This window comes from Panthera onca, chromosome B1 (genome assembly GCF_046562875.1).
Source record: "Panthera onca isolate mPanOnc1 chromosome B1, mPanOnc1 haplotype 2, whole genome shotgun sequence".
Classification (NCBI taxonomy): domain Eukaryota; kingdom Metazoa; phylum Chordata; class Mammalia; order Carnivora; family Felidae; genus Panthera; species Panthera onca.
In genome coordinates this window covers 12106176-12122591 of record NC_138342.1, presented here as the reverse complement: position 1 = coordinate 12122591, position 16416 = coordinate 12106176, and the positions used below count along the sequence as shown (strand labels likewise).

The following is a 16416-nucleotide window of genomic DNA, read 5'->3' as shown; positions in this document are numbered from 1 at the left end:
GATCCCGCCCCCGCCCGCGCTAACCGCTAACCGAATGCTGAGCATTCCTGTGAATACTTTTATAAACCAAAAATGGCATAAAGCAAAGAAACGATTACCGTTAATTTATACGGGAAATGTTTTGAGCGTTCCCAGACCCCCAAAATCACCTCTCTTAGGCTTTCCTGATACCATGGGACACATCTTGCTAACGGATGCATACGACTGATGGAGATACAGCCCAGATGCTCACAGACACGGCTCCGAGCTCTGGTGCTTGCGCCTGAGATGCTGGGTGTGGTTCCCGCGGAAGGCGCTGGGGGGCGCCACTCTTGCTGTCTCTGGGCTCGTTTCGCTGCAAAACCAGCGATGAGCGATGTTTTCATCAAAGCAAAAATCCTTTACCTTAGTGAAAACTGGTACTAACGTAGATCTTTCGTAAAGGCTAAACATGCATAGTCTGAACTTCCGGAGAGCCGGGGACACCTGCGCGTTTAAATGCCGAGTCCGCAGGTATGGGAACTGCGGGTGTGGGAACTTTGAATAGCGTGAAGAAAATCTCGGCAAGAATCAGCACGTAGGTGGGGTGGAGGACGAAAAAAAGGGGCCTTCGGGGCAGGCGAGACCACAGATGGATGACTTTCTAGGAAAGGAAATCCCACAGGGGGAGGAGAATGCAGGTAAGGGGTGGGGGGGCAGAAATTCGTGGATCCTACCCTCATAGCCCCTTCTGCTTCTTGGGATTTAGATGTTAAATCATTGCTAGGAGGCGGAATTCACGAACAGCTGAGACCTAAAGTGATCCCCGCGCTTGATGACATCAAAGCCATGGCAGAAGGTAAGCACCGTGACGGAAATGGGTGAGAGAATATTCCCCCTGGAGGTCTCTGGCTTCCCAGGATCCCGCTCCCCTTTTCTCATTTTTCCTGGATGCAGACATGCCCACAGGCCAAGTCCAGACACACGCCGTGGCAATGGTGTGGCTTGTTGGTTTGTTTGCTTAAAAAGCTTGTGCCTGAGAAGTTGTACTCATTATCTCAAAGTCCTTTGAAATAACAACAGCAGAATCCGATAGGAGCCTGCCACGTCTTTTCGTAAATACAGTTCTAGAAAGGCAGCCCCGCTCCTCTGGTGAGGTGGCATCTAAGGTGGCTTTCACACTGTGGCTGACAGCAGAGTTGAACATTGGCAGGACCCCGTGGACCACAAAGCCTAACAATTTATTCTCTGCGCCTTTACAGAAAAAGCTTGTGGGCTCTTGCTATAGAAGATGAGCAGCCTAGAGAATTTTAGGTCTGGGGTGGGGGTGGGGTCTATTGGTTACTCTTTCCTTTTCCCTGGAAAAAACCACCTTTGGGAAAGAAGAATCTGCACACTTTCTAAGACACCACAGACAGTGATATAAGTGAGCAGATGTGCGGATTTGAAGAAACTACATATTCAATTGCAGTGAGTCAAAGCTCTCCTAGATGCTTCCAAATGTTGAGGAGATGTCTGTGCTTAGTATTTCATAGAGAGGACAATGTCACCTACTTGCCACATTCGTCATTCAGCCACCATGAATGTGGCTGTCATGAGCCAGTATTCCTGAGAAGACAGCCCACAAAGGAAGGAACAGTGTAGAAGTGAGAAAATTATGCCCGCTCGTTTTGGCGTTCCTCCCTGACACCCCCCACTTAAGAGTTCAAAGACTCAGGTGATGTATGGAAACAGGGTGATGTGCAGAACAGGCCAGGAGTTGGTAAGATTACTTTTAACCAACTGATCAGTCTTTCCTTGCTCTCTCCTTGGCCCTGCAAAAGGTCTACCTGCAACTGAAGGTGTGACCTCTGCTGTTGATGCCTTAGATGCTCCCCTCCCCCCCGCCCAACACCTGTTCTCCGCATCACCAACCATGTCCTACCAATGCAAGGAAACTGAGGCCCAGAGAAGGGATGTGACTGCAAGCATCCATGCCTCCTGCCTTCCTTTCTTAGAGTTTTACATGTAGCCCCTTCCTTCCTCCCTCCCTCCTTCCCTCCCTTCCTGCCTTCCTTCCAAACCTGGCCCCTGCCTATCATTCCAATCATTTTTTGTCTCAAGCCTCCAGCCCCCAAACCTTCCATTCCAAGCCATGAACCTCAGTATTATTCTTCTGTGGGTCTCCAAAGGCATCATTCCCTCCCAGACCCTTTTACTGCGTGTGCTTTCTCTGTGTGAAGTGCCACAGGACCTTCCCAACATCTTCTTACTACATACCAAACCACAGCTAAGTGTTCTGTTCTCTGCACGCTTCACCTCATGTCTCCTTTTCCCGTCCCAGAGCATGACAACCTCCTAATTTCTGCTCCTCACCTTGTGACCCTAAACGTACAGCTCATTTGTGGTATTTACAGCACCGCCCCCTACCTGCCCACCCCCCACCTTTGATAGGCAACGGGCTCCTTAAGGGCAAGACGTGTTGATATTGCTCATGTCTCTATTCCCCTAACTTGTGTCTGGGGACAGCCCAGCAGAGTGTCTGGCCTGGAGTAGGTTCTCATTTCTGGAACGTATAAAGAAAGGCCTGAAGCCCTTACCTTCATTTTCCAAGTTTGGAATCCTGTAACTTCACTGGTTATAGAGTAGAAAATGGATTATATTCTTCCGTAGTCCTGCCTCAGTTGCGAGGCAACTCCTTTCGACTTCATGAGCTTCCTGATCTTTTACTTTTAATGTCTGTAATCATTTGATTTTTTTTAGTTGCCCTCGATGTGCTTTATGGATATATCTATCTATTCAAATCAGGGTACGGTTGTTTTCATTTGCTTTGGGAACTTTGCAGACAGTTCTTACACTTAGAGATCTTTGGGAGGTGCCATTGATGTGCTATCAATGCCAAAGATCGTTGGAGTGGCGTAAACAACAGGAAGCCTATCACACAGGACAAGATATTGCAGGTATGGCAGTTCCAAGGTTGGTGGATTCGGGGGTTCAGCACTGTCAAGGAGCCTTCATGCTCTTGCCCTGTCCTGTGGTTAGTAGGAGATATTACATCACCACCAGGGTCAGACTACGGAAGGAGGTAAGGGTCTGTTGGCTCCTCATTCCCTCACTGGGAGGACCATCACTCCTGAAAAATGCCAACCTTCCACTGCCCACATCTCTGGCATTGCTCTTGCTGATGATCCGCCATGTCCCCTCATCATAGCCTTGTGTGTCTTCACCAATGGATTGAAGATGATGTGGGCTGGCTCTGTGACATTGACAGTCAGATGTCTCCAGTCATCTGTCTTGTCTTATTTTAATATCTCTTGAGTAACTATGTGCCATTTCCCTGACACATATAGAACATCTGTCTCTATCTGGCTTTGAAGTAAGTGGATTATTTGCTCATGTAACTGATATCTGGCTTCAGGTAAGGCTTGATCTAGTGGTGAGATTCTCTCCACCCAGCTGTTCTCTATAACGCCTATATCACTCTAATGCAAACTCCCCCTGTAGTTGCAAGAGGGCTGACACCAGCCTCATCACTACTCCTCCTCAACCAGATTTCCCTCCAGTTGGGCCATCTGGGTTTCTACGGCCATCTGTGGACCAGTGCTACACAGGGGAAGTGGTTTGGCTAGAGGTAGTCAGGCCCCCTCCTTAAGCCAGAGGTGGGACCCATGTGATTGAAACACAAGTCTGCTGCAGCACGGGAGACAGGTGACATGGTTTCCGAGATGCCAACCACCAAAGTCCACAGCAAGTTTTTGTAGAAATGATTGGCTATAAAGTAGTATTTAGAAAGCTTTTGAGTGTTAAGGGCCTGCCACATAGCAGGTACTTTTCCTAAACCCTCTTAGTGCTCCCAAGAGCTCTGTGCAATGGGTATAGTCACCTCCATTGTACCAACTCAAGACAGTAAGGCTCAGAGATGATGTAACTTGTCCAAGACCAGGTACCTGGGAAATGGTGGACTGGGATTCAGATGCGGGTCTGCCTATAAAGCCTGTGTTGCCTGGTCTGCACTAGATGGTATTTGGGTACATTTGAGAGTGTTAAGATGTAGGGTGTTTCTGTGCCGTCCATGGAAAGACAGCACAGAGTAACTTTGGGAGAGGAGTTAGGAATCTGGAGTTTGAGTGTGCTGTGGCCACGGGATGATGCCAGGCATTTGGAAAATTGGTCTTCCAAGATCTCCTCCAGCTCCAAAATTATGTGATGGTAAATTCTGTGCAAAAATATACAAATGATGTAATGTGCTTGGCATGTACCTTTACTTTGTGGCCCATCATTTGCCCAATCTTCAATGTTTGAATTAGAATTCTCTCTGGATTAAAGGCAATTAAAGCAGATTTTATTTTTCTCTTCAGTGCTTCCTGCAATAGGGTTAAAGTTTTATTTGTCTTTAAGACAACCTGAGTAAATCACAGTTCAGCTTCTGGTGTTGTCAGAGCTTTTAAAAGTATGCTTAATAAACTGCTTTGACAATATATTTTTGTCCTTGAGGGGTCACTCTCCTGGAGGTAATGCAGGACCAGGTCAATGTGTGGAGTAGACAGAGGAAACCCTTCTTCAATCTCCCTGCTCTAAAACTCCATTTAATCTATTACCCTCGGACAGAGGACATATCTGATACGAAACTGCTAAGAACAGATACTACACTGGATCTTAGCCAAAAGGCTGAGACGCGATGCCTTGACAATTTTTTTGCTTAAAATTCTTTGCAGCTTTCCGTGTTTAGTGGCTTTGCAGAGAGCAGAAACATGCATATTGATTTGTGTAAATCTTATTTGAGCTTCAGATCAGGACCTACAAAGGAAATGTGCTATGAGCTGGTAAAATGCTAATTAACCAAAATTGAGAATCTGAAATATCTTTCCAGTGACTTCAGATGCATAATATACGTGATCTTACTAGGTCTGGAATGACTCCCAGATCCAGTAGATATTTTATAGACATAAAATGCTTCGAAGCCTTTGGGGAAAAATGTGTATTTATTACCTCTGAGTCTTTCTCGGATCTGACAGAATAGTGCCCATAACCCAGAATGCCTATAGACCTCATTTCAATGGACACACGTATTCTGGACCATCAATTTATTTTATTATCCATCATTTTAGGTTATTGTTTATTTCTTGCCTTAAAAATTTACCTTGCCTCTAAATGGAAAGGACTAGGAGAGGTAAACTACATTAAAATGTGAGGTATGTGTTGTGTGATGTGAAGTGTGTTTTGCCATACTCTTTTGCATGGCCATGAATACAGAGCTCCGCAGCTCAGAAAAACCAGGATAGCAAACAGTTATCAAGGATTTCCTAATGCAAGCACGTGTCCTAGGCTGTGAGGCTGCCCACATAGTACCGATGGACTCACTGCCATGGAGGAGCTCCTTCTGATCGATCCGACCCCCACCTTTCATGATGACTGTGGTGGTGGTTTCACCATTTTCAGATGAGGAGATTGCTAAAGAACATTCAGGATTCAGTTTCCGGTGACCAGAAAATAGCAAAGCTGGGATCTGCACCTACACCCGCCTGAATCCAAAACCACGTTCTTGAACTGTTGCTCTGTGTTTGGTTCCAGCTATTTGAGTATTCCTAGCAAAGCTAGGTCCGGGCGTGATCAGTGTTTATGTGCGTCAAAACTGCTCGGGGCTGAAGATGCCAGCTTGTTGGGGCTACAGCCCCTTTTCCTGCCGTTACTGCTCCTGTGCAGGCCACTTAATGCTACACCTACATGCCCTGTTGTGTCCCTGAGTTGGTTCTTGCTCTCTCTTTTTGTCTGAAAAGCGTGCAGGCGGGAAAGCTGAGCTGGTTGGAGTTGCTGGCTGAGGAAGCCAAGCATGTCCCTATATTCCCCTATATTCCCCTCTTAGGCTCCTCTGGTTGCCTATATTCCCCTCGTAGGCTCCTCTGGTTGCCTTCCAGTGTCATCTAGAAGTTCACCTCAAGTTCCTTTAGGGTACCTGGTAGATGAGAAGGAATTTTGCCATTGGCAGCCTGGTGGGTGCCTCTGTTCTAAAGCAAGGTGTGTTCCTACAGCAATCAAAGAGACCAAAGAAGCCCTATTGAATGTGAACAATACCTTAAAGGAGCTGAAAAAGTCAAGCGCACAACTGAACACCAGCCTCAGTGACGTTAAAAGGGACCTGGAACAATCACTCAATGACCCCATGTGCTCTGCACCTCCAGTGGCTACCACTTGCAACAACATCAGAACGTCTCTAAGCCAGCTGGATGACAATACCAACATGGATCAGGTGAGGGGACTCTGCTACGGAGCAGTGTCTTTGGGACAACCGTGCAGGACTCAGTGTGGGTACACCTGTCCAGTGGACAGTGGCCTGGGTGTCTGTCAGCCTGTCCTGGTTATCTGATCGCCACATGGGCATGGCTGCAGCAGGAGAGAAAGGATAATGGGAAACCCCTTTCAAGTGTTCTCTGCAATAGATTTGATGGAAGCTACCAGAATGAATTCAGCTTTAAAAGGAAAAAAGAGGGGCACCTGGGTGGCTCAGTCGGTTAGGCATCCGACTTCGACTCAGGTCATGATCTCGCAGCTTGTGGGTTCGTGCCCCACATCAGGCTCTGTGCTTGCAGCTCAGAGCCTAGAGCCTGCTTTGGATTCTGTGTCTCCCTCTCTCTCTGCCCCTCTCCTGCTCCTGCTCTGTCTCTCTCTCTCTCTCTTTCTCTCTTTCTCTCTCAAAAATAAATAAGCATTAAAAGAAAGAAAGAAAGAAAGAAAGAAAGAAAGAAAGAAAGAAAGAAAAAGAAAGAAGCGTGTGTTTTTGTAGACTTCTAAAAATTAAAATATATTTTCAAAGGGCATGCCTACTACATTAACCATTTATATCTAAATAGAAGTAATTCTCCTATTCCAAAGAGAAAATTAGGGGGAAAAAAAGAATTTGGAGCATCTTGAAAATATAAAGTCCCAAGATACAGATAAATAATCACATCTACTCATGATTTTTAATTTATCGAGATAGCAGTATATACATGCCACATTTTTTCTAAAATAATATTTTAATATATAAAATCTACTCTTCTCACCTTCCTATTTCATGGGCCAATACTACGGACTCTTCATCTTCTGCCTCTGTGTCTACATATCTACCACCATCACTGTGGTCACCATTGAATAGCTTTTCAGAGACTGGGATTTTCACTTGCATTGAAATTGTTTGAACTCAAGTCTTTTGGGGAGGGAGGTAACTTTTTATTCTGTTGTCTTTTTAAACATGCAGAAAATTTGCAAGGATGGTAAGAGGAACTCCTTCACCCTTTACTCTGACTTGCCAATTGCCACCATTTTGCTTCATTTGCTTCCTTATATTTTCTTTGTTTCTCCATTTGTGTATCTCCCGTCTACTCATTATCATGTATACATATAAAGTATGATGCATGTTGTGTTTTTCTCAATCATCTGGCGATAAGTTGTGGACAATATGTCCTTTTACCCCTAACTATTTCTGTGCATTTCCTAAACGTACACAACCTTTTGGACAGTTATCAAAATTAGGACACGTAATGCTGACCCAAGACTCCTGACTAGTCCATAGTTTATATTCAAATTTTCTGGATGTTTTTAAAAAACTGACAGCTGTTTTTCTTTCTCCAGTCTAGACACCGGTCCAGAGTCACACCTGGTCTTTACTTGTCATGTCTGTTTAGGCCCTTCAATCTTGGACCGTCCCCAGCCTATCTTCTTCCTTTTTAACTTTGACATTTTTGAAGACCACAGGCCATTTGTTTTATGGAAGGACCCATGATTTAAGTTTATCTGGTGTTCCCCCGTGATTAGATTTGAGTTATGCATGTTTCCCGGGGGTATCACAAGAGTGATATTGTGTCCTTCTTGGTACATCGTGTCAGAAGGTCCATGATGTTTGTCTCAGGGTTGGCAAGAGACAGAACACTTTAAACCCAGGTATGATGCTATAATGGAAACTTCATTCCAGACCACTCACCAGTATAACTATTGCCTGTATTATTTACGACTTTGTTCAACAGTATTCGGTACCTGAAATTGTGAGATCATCCACATTCGCTCTGTGTTAAATTTCTTTCCTGCATTTTGAGCTAACTGCAACAGAAACCTACCAAACATCTAAAACTTGATGCTTGTAGAGGCCACCCTGAGCTAAATGTATCCCCCCCCCAATAAATATTCTATTGTTCAAAAGCAAGTTAAATATAGAGATTTTGGGACTTAAGAGACTTAAATCTCTTAAGAGACTATAGAGACTTTGGATATAAGATGACTCCCTTTTTATGACAAATAATGTTGGGAGTAACCACTTTGCCTTATGTTTTGTTTTACAAATTTCAGCTCCCATCTTTGGATAAGCCAATTGATAAGATTAATGATATTCTTCAAACAAATTTGTCCAGCCTGGTTCAACAGGTACGTATTTTTGGGGAAAAAAAATACAGTAGTTTAGACTGTAGTTTATTTTACATCACTTTAAAGAGTAGACAAGTACATAAGAAAATACGTAACCGCAAAAAAGCAGTGAAAATTTGGAAAGGGGTTTGCCAAGGACATAACTGTTATCTTCCAGATAATTTTGCTCATTTCACTTCGAGAAATTGGGATTAAGCATCTGTTGTGTGCACAGCACCATGCTGGAGGTAGAAAGCAAAACCTGATCTCGCCTTCCTGGGATTCAGAATTTGCTAGGGGTGGTGCTGAACCCCATACTGACTCTGAGGCAAGGTCCCTCCCACTGTGCCGGGAGTCACTCCCCTTGCTTTTGTCTCCTCCCCCTTCTGCACAGTTGCACATGCTGTGAGCTATGCCCACCATTCTCTCCTTTCTCCCTCTCCTTCACCGAACTACTTATGCTGCTAAATACTAACTACTTAAAGCATTTAGTATCTCCTTCTTTCTTTTATTATGTTTTTAATGTTTATTTATTTTTGAGAAAGAGAGAGAGTGCGAGTGGGGGAGGGGTAGAGAAAGAGGGAGACACAGAATCCAAAGCAGGCTCCAGGCTCTGAACTGTCCACACAGAGCCCAACCCGGGGCTCCAGTTCCTGAACCATGAGATCGTGACCTGAGTCCAAGTCGGACGGACACTTAACCAACTGAGCCACCCAGGCACCCCTCGGTATCACTTTCTTAATGAGACCTTTCCTGCGCATCTTGACCAAGTCAAACCCTTTTTAATACATTCCTACAGTACAGCAGATATTCTCTGTTAACATCCTCCTGACTGTGATTATTGCTTTAATGTTTCTATTGTCCCACTGGAGTGTAAACCCTGAAAATGGCAGGGACCACTTTGGTCTAGGGCATCATCATTTCCCTGGTAGCCTACCAATTATTGCTATTTATTCAACCTATATATTGAGCGCACAATAGATTGTAGATTATGATTCAACAAGAGTGCTGGGGCCTGCAGGAAAGGGAGAGAACAGTTTTATTCTTGCCTCTATGTCTTTTAGCAGGGGATATAAAAAGATCATCAGGCATCTGTTAAATACTCATCTACTGACAAAGTTAAGTGTCCCCTTAAACAAGTCATTAAAAACTCTTGGTCATTTGTCCTGGTGTCCCCTCATTTGTTAAATGAGGGAATTGAACCAGGAGATCTGTAAGGCCCTCTCTGGCCATAAAACCTCTTACAGTGGGGGGCCTCCACAAGTCCAACTGCAGATAAATGTAGAAGGTCAGGTGGACAGTAATCCAAACAGGCTGTGAACTTAGTCACCGTTGAGGAAACAGAAGTGGTAGATGTTCTTCTTACGGCATTCGTGCTTCTAGATTAAACTGGAAACTTGCTGGCACCATAAATCTTATAAAGTCTGTAACTTACGCTGGACTGCTGTAAGAGAATATCATAGGCTGGTTGGCTTCTAAACAAGAGAAATTTATTTCTCACAGTTCTGGCAGCTAGATGTCCAAGATCAGGGGGCCGGCATGATCGAGTTCTGGTGAGAGACCCTCCCAGGTTGCAGACGGCTGTTTTCTCATTGCATCTTCATGTGGTGAAGACAGCTGTCTGAGGTCCCTTTTATAAAGGCACTAATCCCATCCACGGGGCTTCATCCACATGAATGAATCACCTCCCCAAAGCCCCACCTCCTAATACCATTACTTACGTGGGAGGGGGTTAGGATTTCAACATACGATGCTGACTGTCGGAGGAGGTGGACACAGACATTCAGTCCATGACAAGTTGTAATCGATACCGTATTCCCTAGCAGTTGGCTAAATACACCAGCAGACAGTAAAGAAACACAAATTAAACCTCTTCCAGAGGAAAAGCTGTATATTTAGTTGAGCTGCTTGGAGGGAAGTAATGACCTCTTCCCGTCACAGATTTAGCCCCAAAATGACAGAGCTTGGCATTGCTGTTTTTGTTTTCACTGGAGCCTCACTATAATTTATATTCTCTATAAGCTGTGTTTTGGGGCATTATTGTTTTCTGTAAGACGAGATCTCTAGTTTTGGTTCGTAATTGCATTGGAAATTACGATTCCAGTTCTGGAAATTCACGTTATATCTGCACATGGTACACTGTACAGATCAGGTGTTTCTTAACCTCAGCACTATTAACACTTGGGGCTGGATAATTCTCTGTTATGGGGCTGTCCTGTGCGTGGTAGGGGACCTTGCTCACACAGTGCCACAGTTGTGATAACCAGAATGTCTCCAGACATTGCCATATGTCCCCTGGAGGACAAAATTTCCCCCCATTGAGAAACGCTAATATAGATAAGTTAAAAGCTTAAAAGTAAAAAACTTTTGGGGCACCTGGCTGGCTCAGTCAGTTGGGCGTCCGACTTCAGCTCAGGTCATGATCTCACATGTGAGTTCGAGCCCCACATCGGTCTCTATGCTGACAGCTTAGAGCCTGGAGCCTGCTTCAGATTCTGTGTCTCCCTCTCTCTCTGCCCCTCCCCTGCCCATGCTCTGTCTCTGTCTTTCTCTCTCTCTCAAAAATAAATAAACGTTAAAAATTTTTTTTTAATTTTTTTTAATGTTTTTATTTATTTTTGAGATAGAGAGAGACAGAGCATGAGCAGGGGAGGGGCAGAGAGAGAGAGGGAGACACAGAATCCAAAGCAGGCTCCAGGCTCTGAGCTGTCAACACAGAGCCCCACACGGGGCTTGAACTCACAGACTGTGAGATCATGACCTGAGCTGAAGTCGGACGCTCTACCGACTGAGCCACCCAGGCACCCCCCAAAAAATTTTTTTAAGTAACAAACTTTTCATGGGAACTTCAGTGGATACAGTTTAAAGAAAATCTTCTTTAAAGGGGAACTTTTTTGTAGTCTTTTAATGACCATATAGTGATCATTTCCTCCTTAAGATGACTGTTTCATTTTTAGTTTGCTTCTCTACTCCAAACTAAGCTAGAAAATGGGTACTCGTTAACTGCCCTCCCATTCACTATGTCCATCAATCTACTTTGAATTATTTTTTAGGGCTATAAATCCTTTAATGATATTCCTGAGATGGTGAAAAATCAAACCACAGACATCATATCAGGTGAGTCAGAGTTTGAAGTCCTTTTTTTTTTTCTCTCTGTTAAGAAACGGATGATCAGGACAAAAAAATGTATTGTTAAGAACTGTATTATTTTTCTCTCTTAAAAAAGTCCTCTCACTGATCTTGAAAAGTAAATGAGAATCAGAGCTTTTTAATTGTGCCACTTTCACACCACAATTTTGATCTTAAGAAATAGTAACCCTATTGAACGCTGATTAACATGGTCCTGCTGGCCAGAGGCTGCAAGGTTGAGGACCACACTGTAATGATGAGCCCTCATCGTGAACTGTCAGCGCTAAAGACAGCTATTGTTTGGAAAGTCACATTTTGACTGGTTTCGCTAGGGAAAAACTGTAGAGTATTATATGTTCTAAAAGAACATAAAATCAAATTTTTTTTCCAGAATTACTATGTTTAAGGATTGATTTTGTCTTTTTAGGAAGATGTACATCTGCCTTCTGATGCTGCTATAAATGTGTTTTAGGCTTATAAGGTTGTTTACGATTTTGGAAAGACAACTGATATTGAGAGAATTCTGCTAGTCTTAAATGATTGAAGTATGTTGTATTCAGGTCATGGTATTTGGGGTGAAGGTACAGAGAAACAGTGCAGTATAAGTAGTTTTGGGGGCAGTAATGGCAAGAAACGTGGGTTCTTTGCTTAAAGAAGAAATCTCTGAAGCTATGGAAGATCTTCTTCTTTTAAATCATCTTCTCTGTGCTTCCTTTTATCTGTTGACCAAGTGATTTTAAGATGTTGTGCTAGAAGTACTTGATTTTCCCCCCCAATAGTGTTCTTTCAACCCATTAAGACTTTGGGTAAAAAGTATTTTATCCTATTACATAATGCTTTAGATGTTTTGTGGGTTCCTTTTTGTTTAATCTAAGATTCTACTTGAAAATACTGATACTAAAGACAAAGTTCACGCTTTCCTGTGCTAGCGTCTGAAGGCTAACACATGCTGTACATCTAATAGCCACCTGCTTACTAATTTCTGTGTTTACTTTTTCTGTTCCCCTTTCTGGACCTCTTCTGCCAATACATGCAGCCCTCCCTTGTAAGTCTGGCAAAGCAAGGTGTGCAGTATGTGTGAGCGAGGCCCATCACACATGGTGTCATTGCCTAAACACAAGCCAGAGTTTTCCCGGGTCTGGGAGAATATCACTCCATCAGCCTGAATATTAATTGCTTAGATTCGTACCCTTCCAAAATGAATAAAAACCCTTAGCTCCCACGTTTTGATCATCCGGTCCCACCCTGCACACCTGTTTTGAGTGCCTACTGTGTGCCAGGCTCTGCTGGGCTCTGGGAATGGGAGACGAATAAAGCGTGAGCCCTGCCTACCGCTCAGCAGGGCATGTATACAGATGCCAGTTATCACACTCTGGTAACATGATGGGATACGTGCAAGAGATCCAAGGTGGGAGAGGGTAGCAGAAGGCTTCCTGGAGGAAGCAACATCAAAACTGAGGTCCGAGGGAAGCATTCAGTGAGAGAGGACGCCAGCCACATACAGAGTCACCCAAGCTGGCAAAGCCAGGGAGCCATGTTGTGTGGGAGGGCAGGACAGCCTGAGAAGCAGAAGGAACCCCATTCTGAGTTTCGGGAAGTGTTCAGAGGAGGAATCTGCAGACCACATCTCTACAAACTCCCAGAAATCCCAGAGTTAAGTACGAGACCCACCGAGTCACCTTGTTGAGGATCTTGAGGCCTTTGGGTGCACAATCCATTTGGAGAATTGAGCCACTGTGGATAATGGCCTCCTCCTAGTAGCTCTGTCTCAACGTATCTGTGTGAACAGCACACTTTGAAAAAGATTCCCACCCTTTTATGGAACTCCATCATGGGTCATGCTACCCGGTACCCAAAGTTCACCAGGAGCCCTGGGATCACACTGTGAGAACAGCTAACCTTGTCTTTGCTGCTGCAAAGAGGTTTATCTCCCTTCCAGGACCGGTGGATATTTAACTGATTAGCATGTTCTTAGTACATCCATGTTGAAAATCACACGTTGAGATAACACCAGCTTCAGACCTAGGTGAGCATTAAATGAAGTGACACCCGTGTCCTGAGTATCTTTGATCCCAGGACCTGTCACAAGGGACAAACACTTTCCAAAAATTGGAACTTACCTTCTCTCTGAAAGGTTAGGGTAGATATTAATAGAAACTCTTTGACCACTGGGAATAAATTGCTCTCTGCATATGAGATACACAGATGTACTTTAACAAGTCTCAATTTGTATGAGTCAAATAAAATTTTAAGAAAAATATCCCCTGGGGTCACTTGTTCAAAAAATTGGTCCTGGCGAATTACTGCATTCCTGAATGCTATTTCTTATTAAATTATTTTTTCCAAAATCACTGAACAGAAGTTTTGGAGTTAGACGAACCCAAGGTTAAATTTCATTTCTAGTGCTTTCTGGAAAAAAAAAGACCTATGGGCAAGTAATTTAACCTCTATGGGCCTCAGGGTCACTGTTGGTAAAATGGGAATAAGAATATCTATTTCAGTGTAATAAATTAGTTAACATTTATATCAAAGTGCGTGGCCCATGGTAGGCACACCATAAGTTTTAATCATCAGATTCATTTTATTTTTTAGTGAAGTAAGTAACAGAAGAAAACTCTGGCTTGAATTCAGCACCATATCATTAAAGTCAGCGCTCATAGCTTGCTGTTTTGTTGAGTAATTGCTTTCTGATGGTCTTGGCTACATTCGTGCTTGTTGTAGAACCTTTTCATGTTTTAACCACATACATAACATGGGGAAAACTAAAAGTGGTTGAAGCTTTTCATTTTGGCTCCAAAACAAAGTGCCTGTTTCCCCTGGGCTTGAAAATGCATAACCTGGGTATCTTTGTTTTCAGATGTCAAAAGTACCTTGAATTCCATTGGTACAGATCTTGAAAGTATAGGCGAACAGATTCCTATTCAGGATCAGCTGTCGAATTTCATGGGTTACATTAATGACACTGAAACTTACATCCACCGCAATTTACCCACGTTGGAAGAGTATGATTCGTACAGGTGAGTGCCCCCCTTGAGCTAGCAAACTAGAGAGTGAGCCTTGCTCTAGAACAGGGTAGAAATCTGACATGAGAAGCAGGATCATCTTGTGGGAGAAAATTGTACAAAGAAGCCGTAACCGGATATGTGTTAATCCTAGTTTATGTTTATTTAAAAAGTTGGAGTGCTCACTCTGGCAGCACATATACTAAAATTGGAACTATACAGGGAAGATTAACATCCCTGCACAAGGATGGCATGCAAAATCATGGAGTATTATGTATGTTTTTTTAATTGGAGACTGTAAGTTCTTGAGCCAAGTGGTCAATACTTTGCAATTTTTATGTCATTAATGGCTTCTATAATCTTAGTTATCATTATCTAACACATGGAAAAGAATTTTAAAGCCTTAAAGTAATTAAGGAGGGCATTTGGATAATATTCTTCTTTTCGTTGGCTTATAAAATAAACACACAGAGGTTGGTTCTTACAGAAAAACATCCTTGAAATAAGGAGCTTGCTGGAGACCTCAGGTAAGCAGCTCTAGATCCCAGCTGTTGATTGCCCCACTAGACAATGTTAGTGATGGGGTCTGGGCCCTGGAGATGACAGTGGACATCTCAGGGAACAATAGGCTTGCAGACTTGAGTTATTCGACGACCATGCGAGATATAAGATGTGCTGTCCTCTCTGAAACACTCAGCCCCACGCCCTACCACTTTGGGAATCGTTCTTACTGTCCAAACTCGTGGAGATTCCAGAGAGTTCCAGTCCTGCTTGGTTATTTATTATGCAAGAACTCAAGGTAAATAATAAAATAATAGTAATAAATAAAATAATAACTGCTAGCATTTCAGGAACAGTTACAATGTGCCCTCCAAGTGCTATACGTGTGACTTCTCATTTAATACCAAAAAAAAAAAAAAAAAAAGAAGAAAGAAAAGAAAAGAAAAGAAAAGAGAAGAAAAAGACTCCAGGGTTGTGTTCTATTTGTAATCTTGTTTCATAGACAAGGAAATTGAGGCTCGGGGGAGTAGAATGACCTACAAAAGGCCAACAACAGTGTGGCAGAGGTGGGTTTTCAATCCCCATCTGACTATACTCTGTCTATATTGCCCTGTAATTAGTAAGCCATTTTCCTACGGTGTGGCTGGGACCCTCCAGCAGGTATCAGGGCAAACATAAGAAGACCCTTTCTCTGGGGCGCCCGGGTGGCTCAGTCAGTTAAGGGTCCCAACTCTTGGTTTCAGCTCGGCTGATCTCATGGTTTCATGATCTCATGATCTCATGGTTTCATGAGTTCAAGCCCCACGTCAACTCTGTGCTGGCAGCACGGAGCCTACTTGGGATTCTCTCTCTCTCCCTCTCTCTCTGCCCCTCCCCCACTCACGCTGTCTCTGATTCTCTCAAAAATAAATAAATGAACTTAAAAAAAAAAAAAAAAGACAGACCGTTTCTCAATGAATTCACAATCTCTTAAGAGGTTAGAATTTCACAAATGGAAAGAATGATACAACTACTATCTACACGTCCACTCCCATTGCCCTGAGACTAGAAGGTTACTTTTAAAGGAAATCTAACTAAGCAGATGAAGCATGCATTCACTGTAAAAGATTTCTGAGGCCAGGTTCCATGGCTTGTTTAATTTGGCATCCCCAGTATCTGGAATAAAATGCCACAGAAAGGGTGCAGGTGGCCATTACAATTAATGAGATTGCTCTTAATTTAATGAAAAGCTTCAGAGGCAGCTTTTGTCGCAGAAGTAAACGCTTTATTTTTTAGTGTTTTAATGGTTGGGCAGCATTTCTACCCTTGAACGCTCCTCGGCTGCTGGAAAAGGTTGTTGTACCTTCCGGGAATGCCAGTAAGACCTAATTGAGGCTCCATTATCCTAAAATGTCTCGCAGGACCATTACGAAATTGAGATTTGCGTTCTGCAGGCACTTGATTTAGGATGCTCATAAATTCTAAGATATGCAGC

General features: G+C 43.4%; 1 protein-coding gene and 2 non-coding genes across 8 annotated transcripts in view; 2 read left to right on the top strand and 1 right to left on the bottom strand.

Annotated features, from left to right (window-relative positions):
• PROM1 (prominin 1) overlaps positions 1-16416 on the top strand; it is a 134326-nt gene that overhangs the window by 91577 nt on the left and 26333 nt on the right. For all 6 annotated transcript variants that reach the window (XM_078446252.2, XM_081795496.1, XM_081795495.1 and 3 more), the window contains 5 exons: positions 728-817; positions 5967-6184; positions 8257-8331; positions 11364-11427; positions 14297-14456. In XM_078446252.2, the coding sequence (XP_078302378.2) occupies positions 728-817; positions 5967-6184; positions 8257-8331; positions 11364-11427; positions 14297-14456 (607 nt within the window). The remainder of the gene's footprint in view (positions 1-727; positions 818-5966; positions 6185-8256; positions 8332-11363; positions 11428-14296; positions 14457-16416) is intronic.
• LOC132693496 (U2 spliceosomal RNA) lies at positions 4428-4617 on the bottom strand. The gene has a single exon (XR_009616863.2). It is a non-coding gene; the product is annotated as a U2 spliceosomal RNA (small nuclear RNA).
• Positions 14620-14723, top strand: LOC132693424 (U6 spliceosomal RNA). Its single transcript, XR_009616807.1, has one exon. It is a non-coding gene; the product is annotated as a U6 spliceosomal RNA (small nuclear RNA).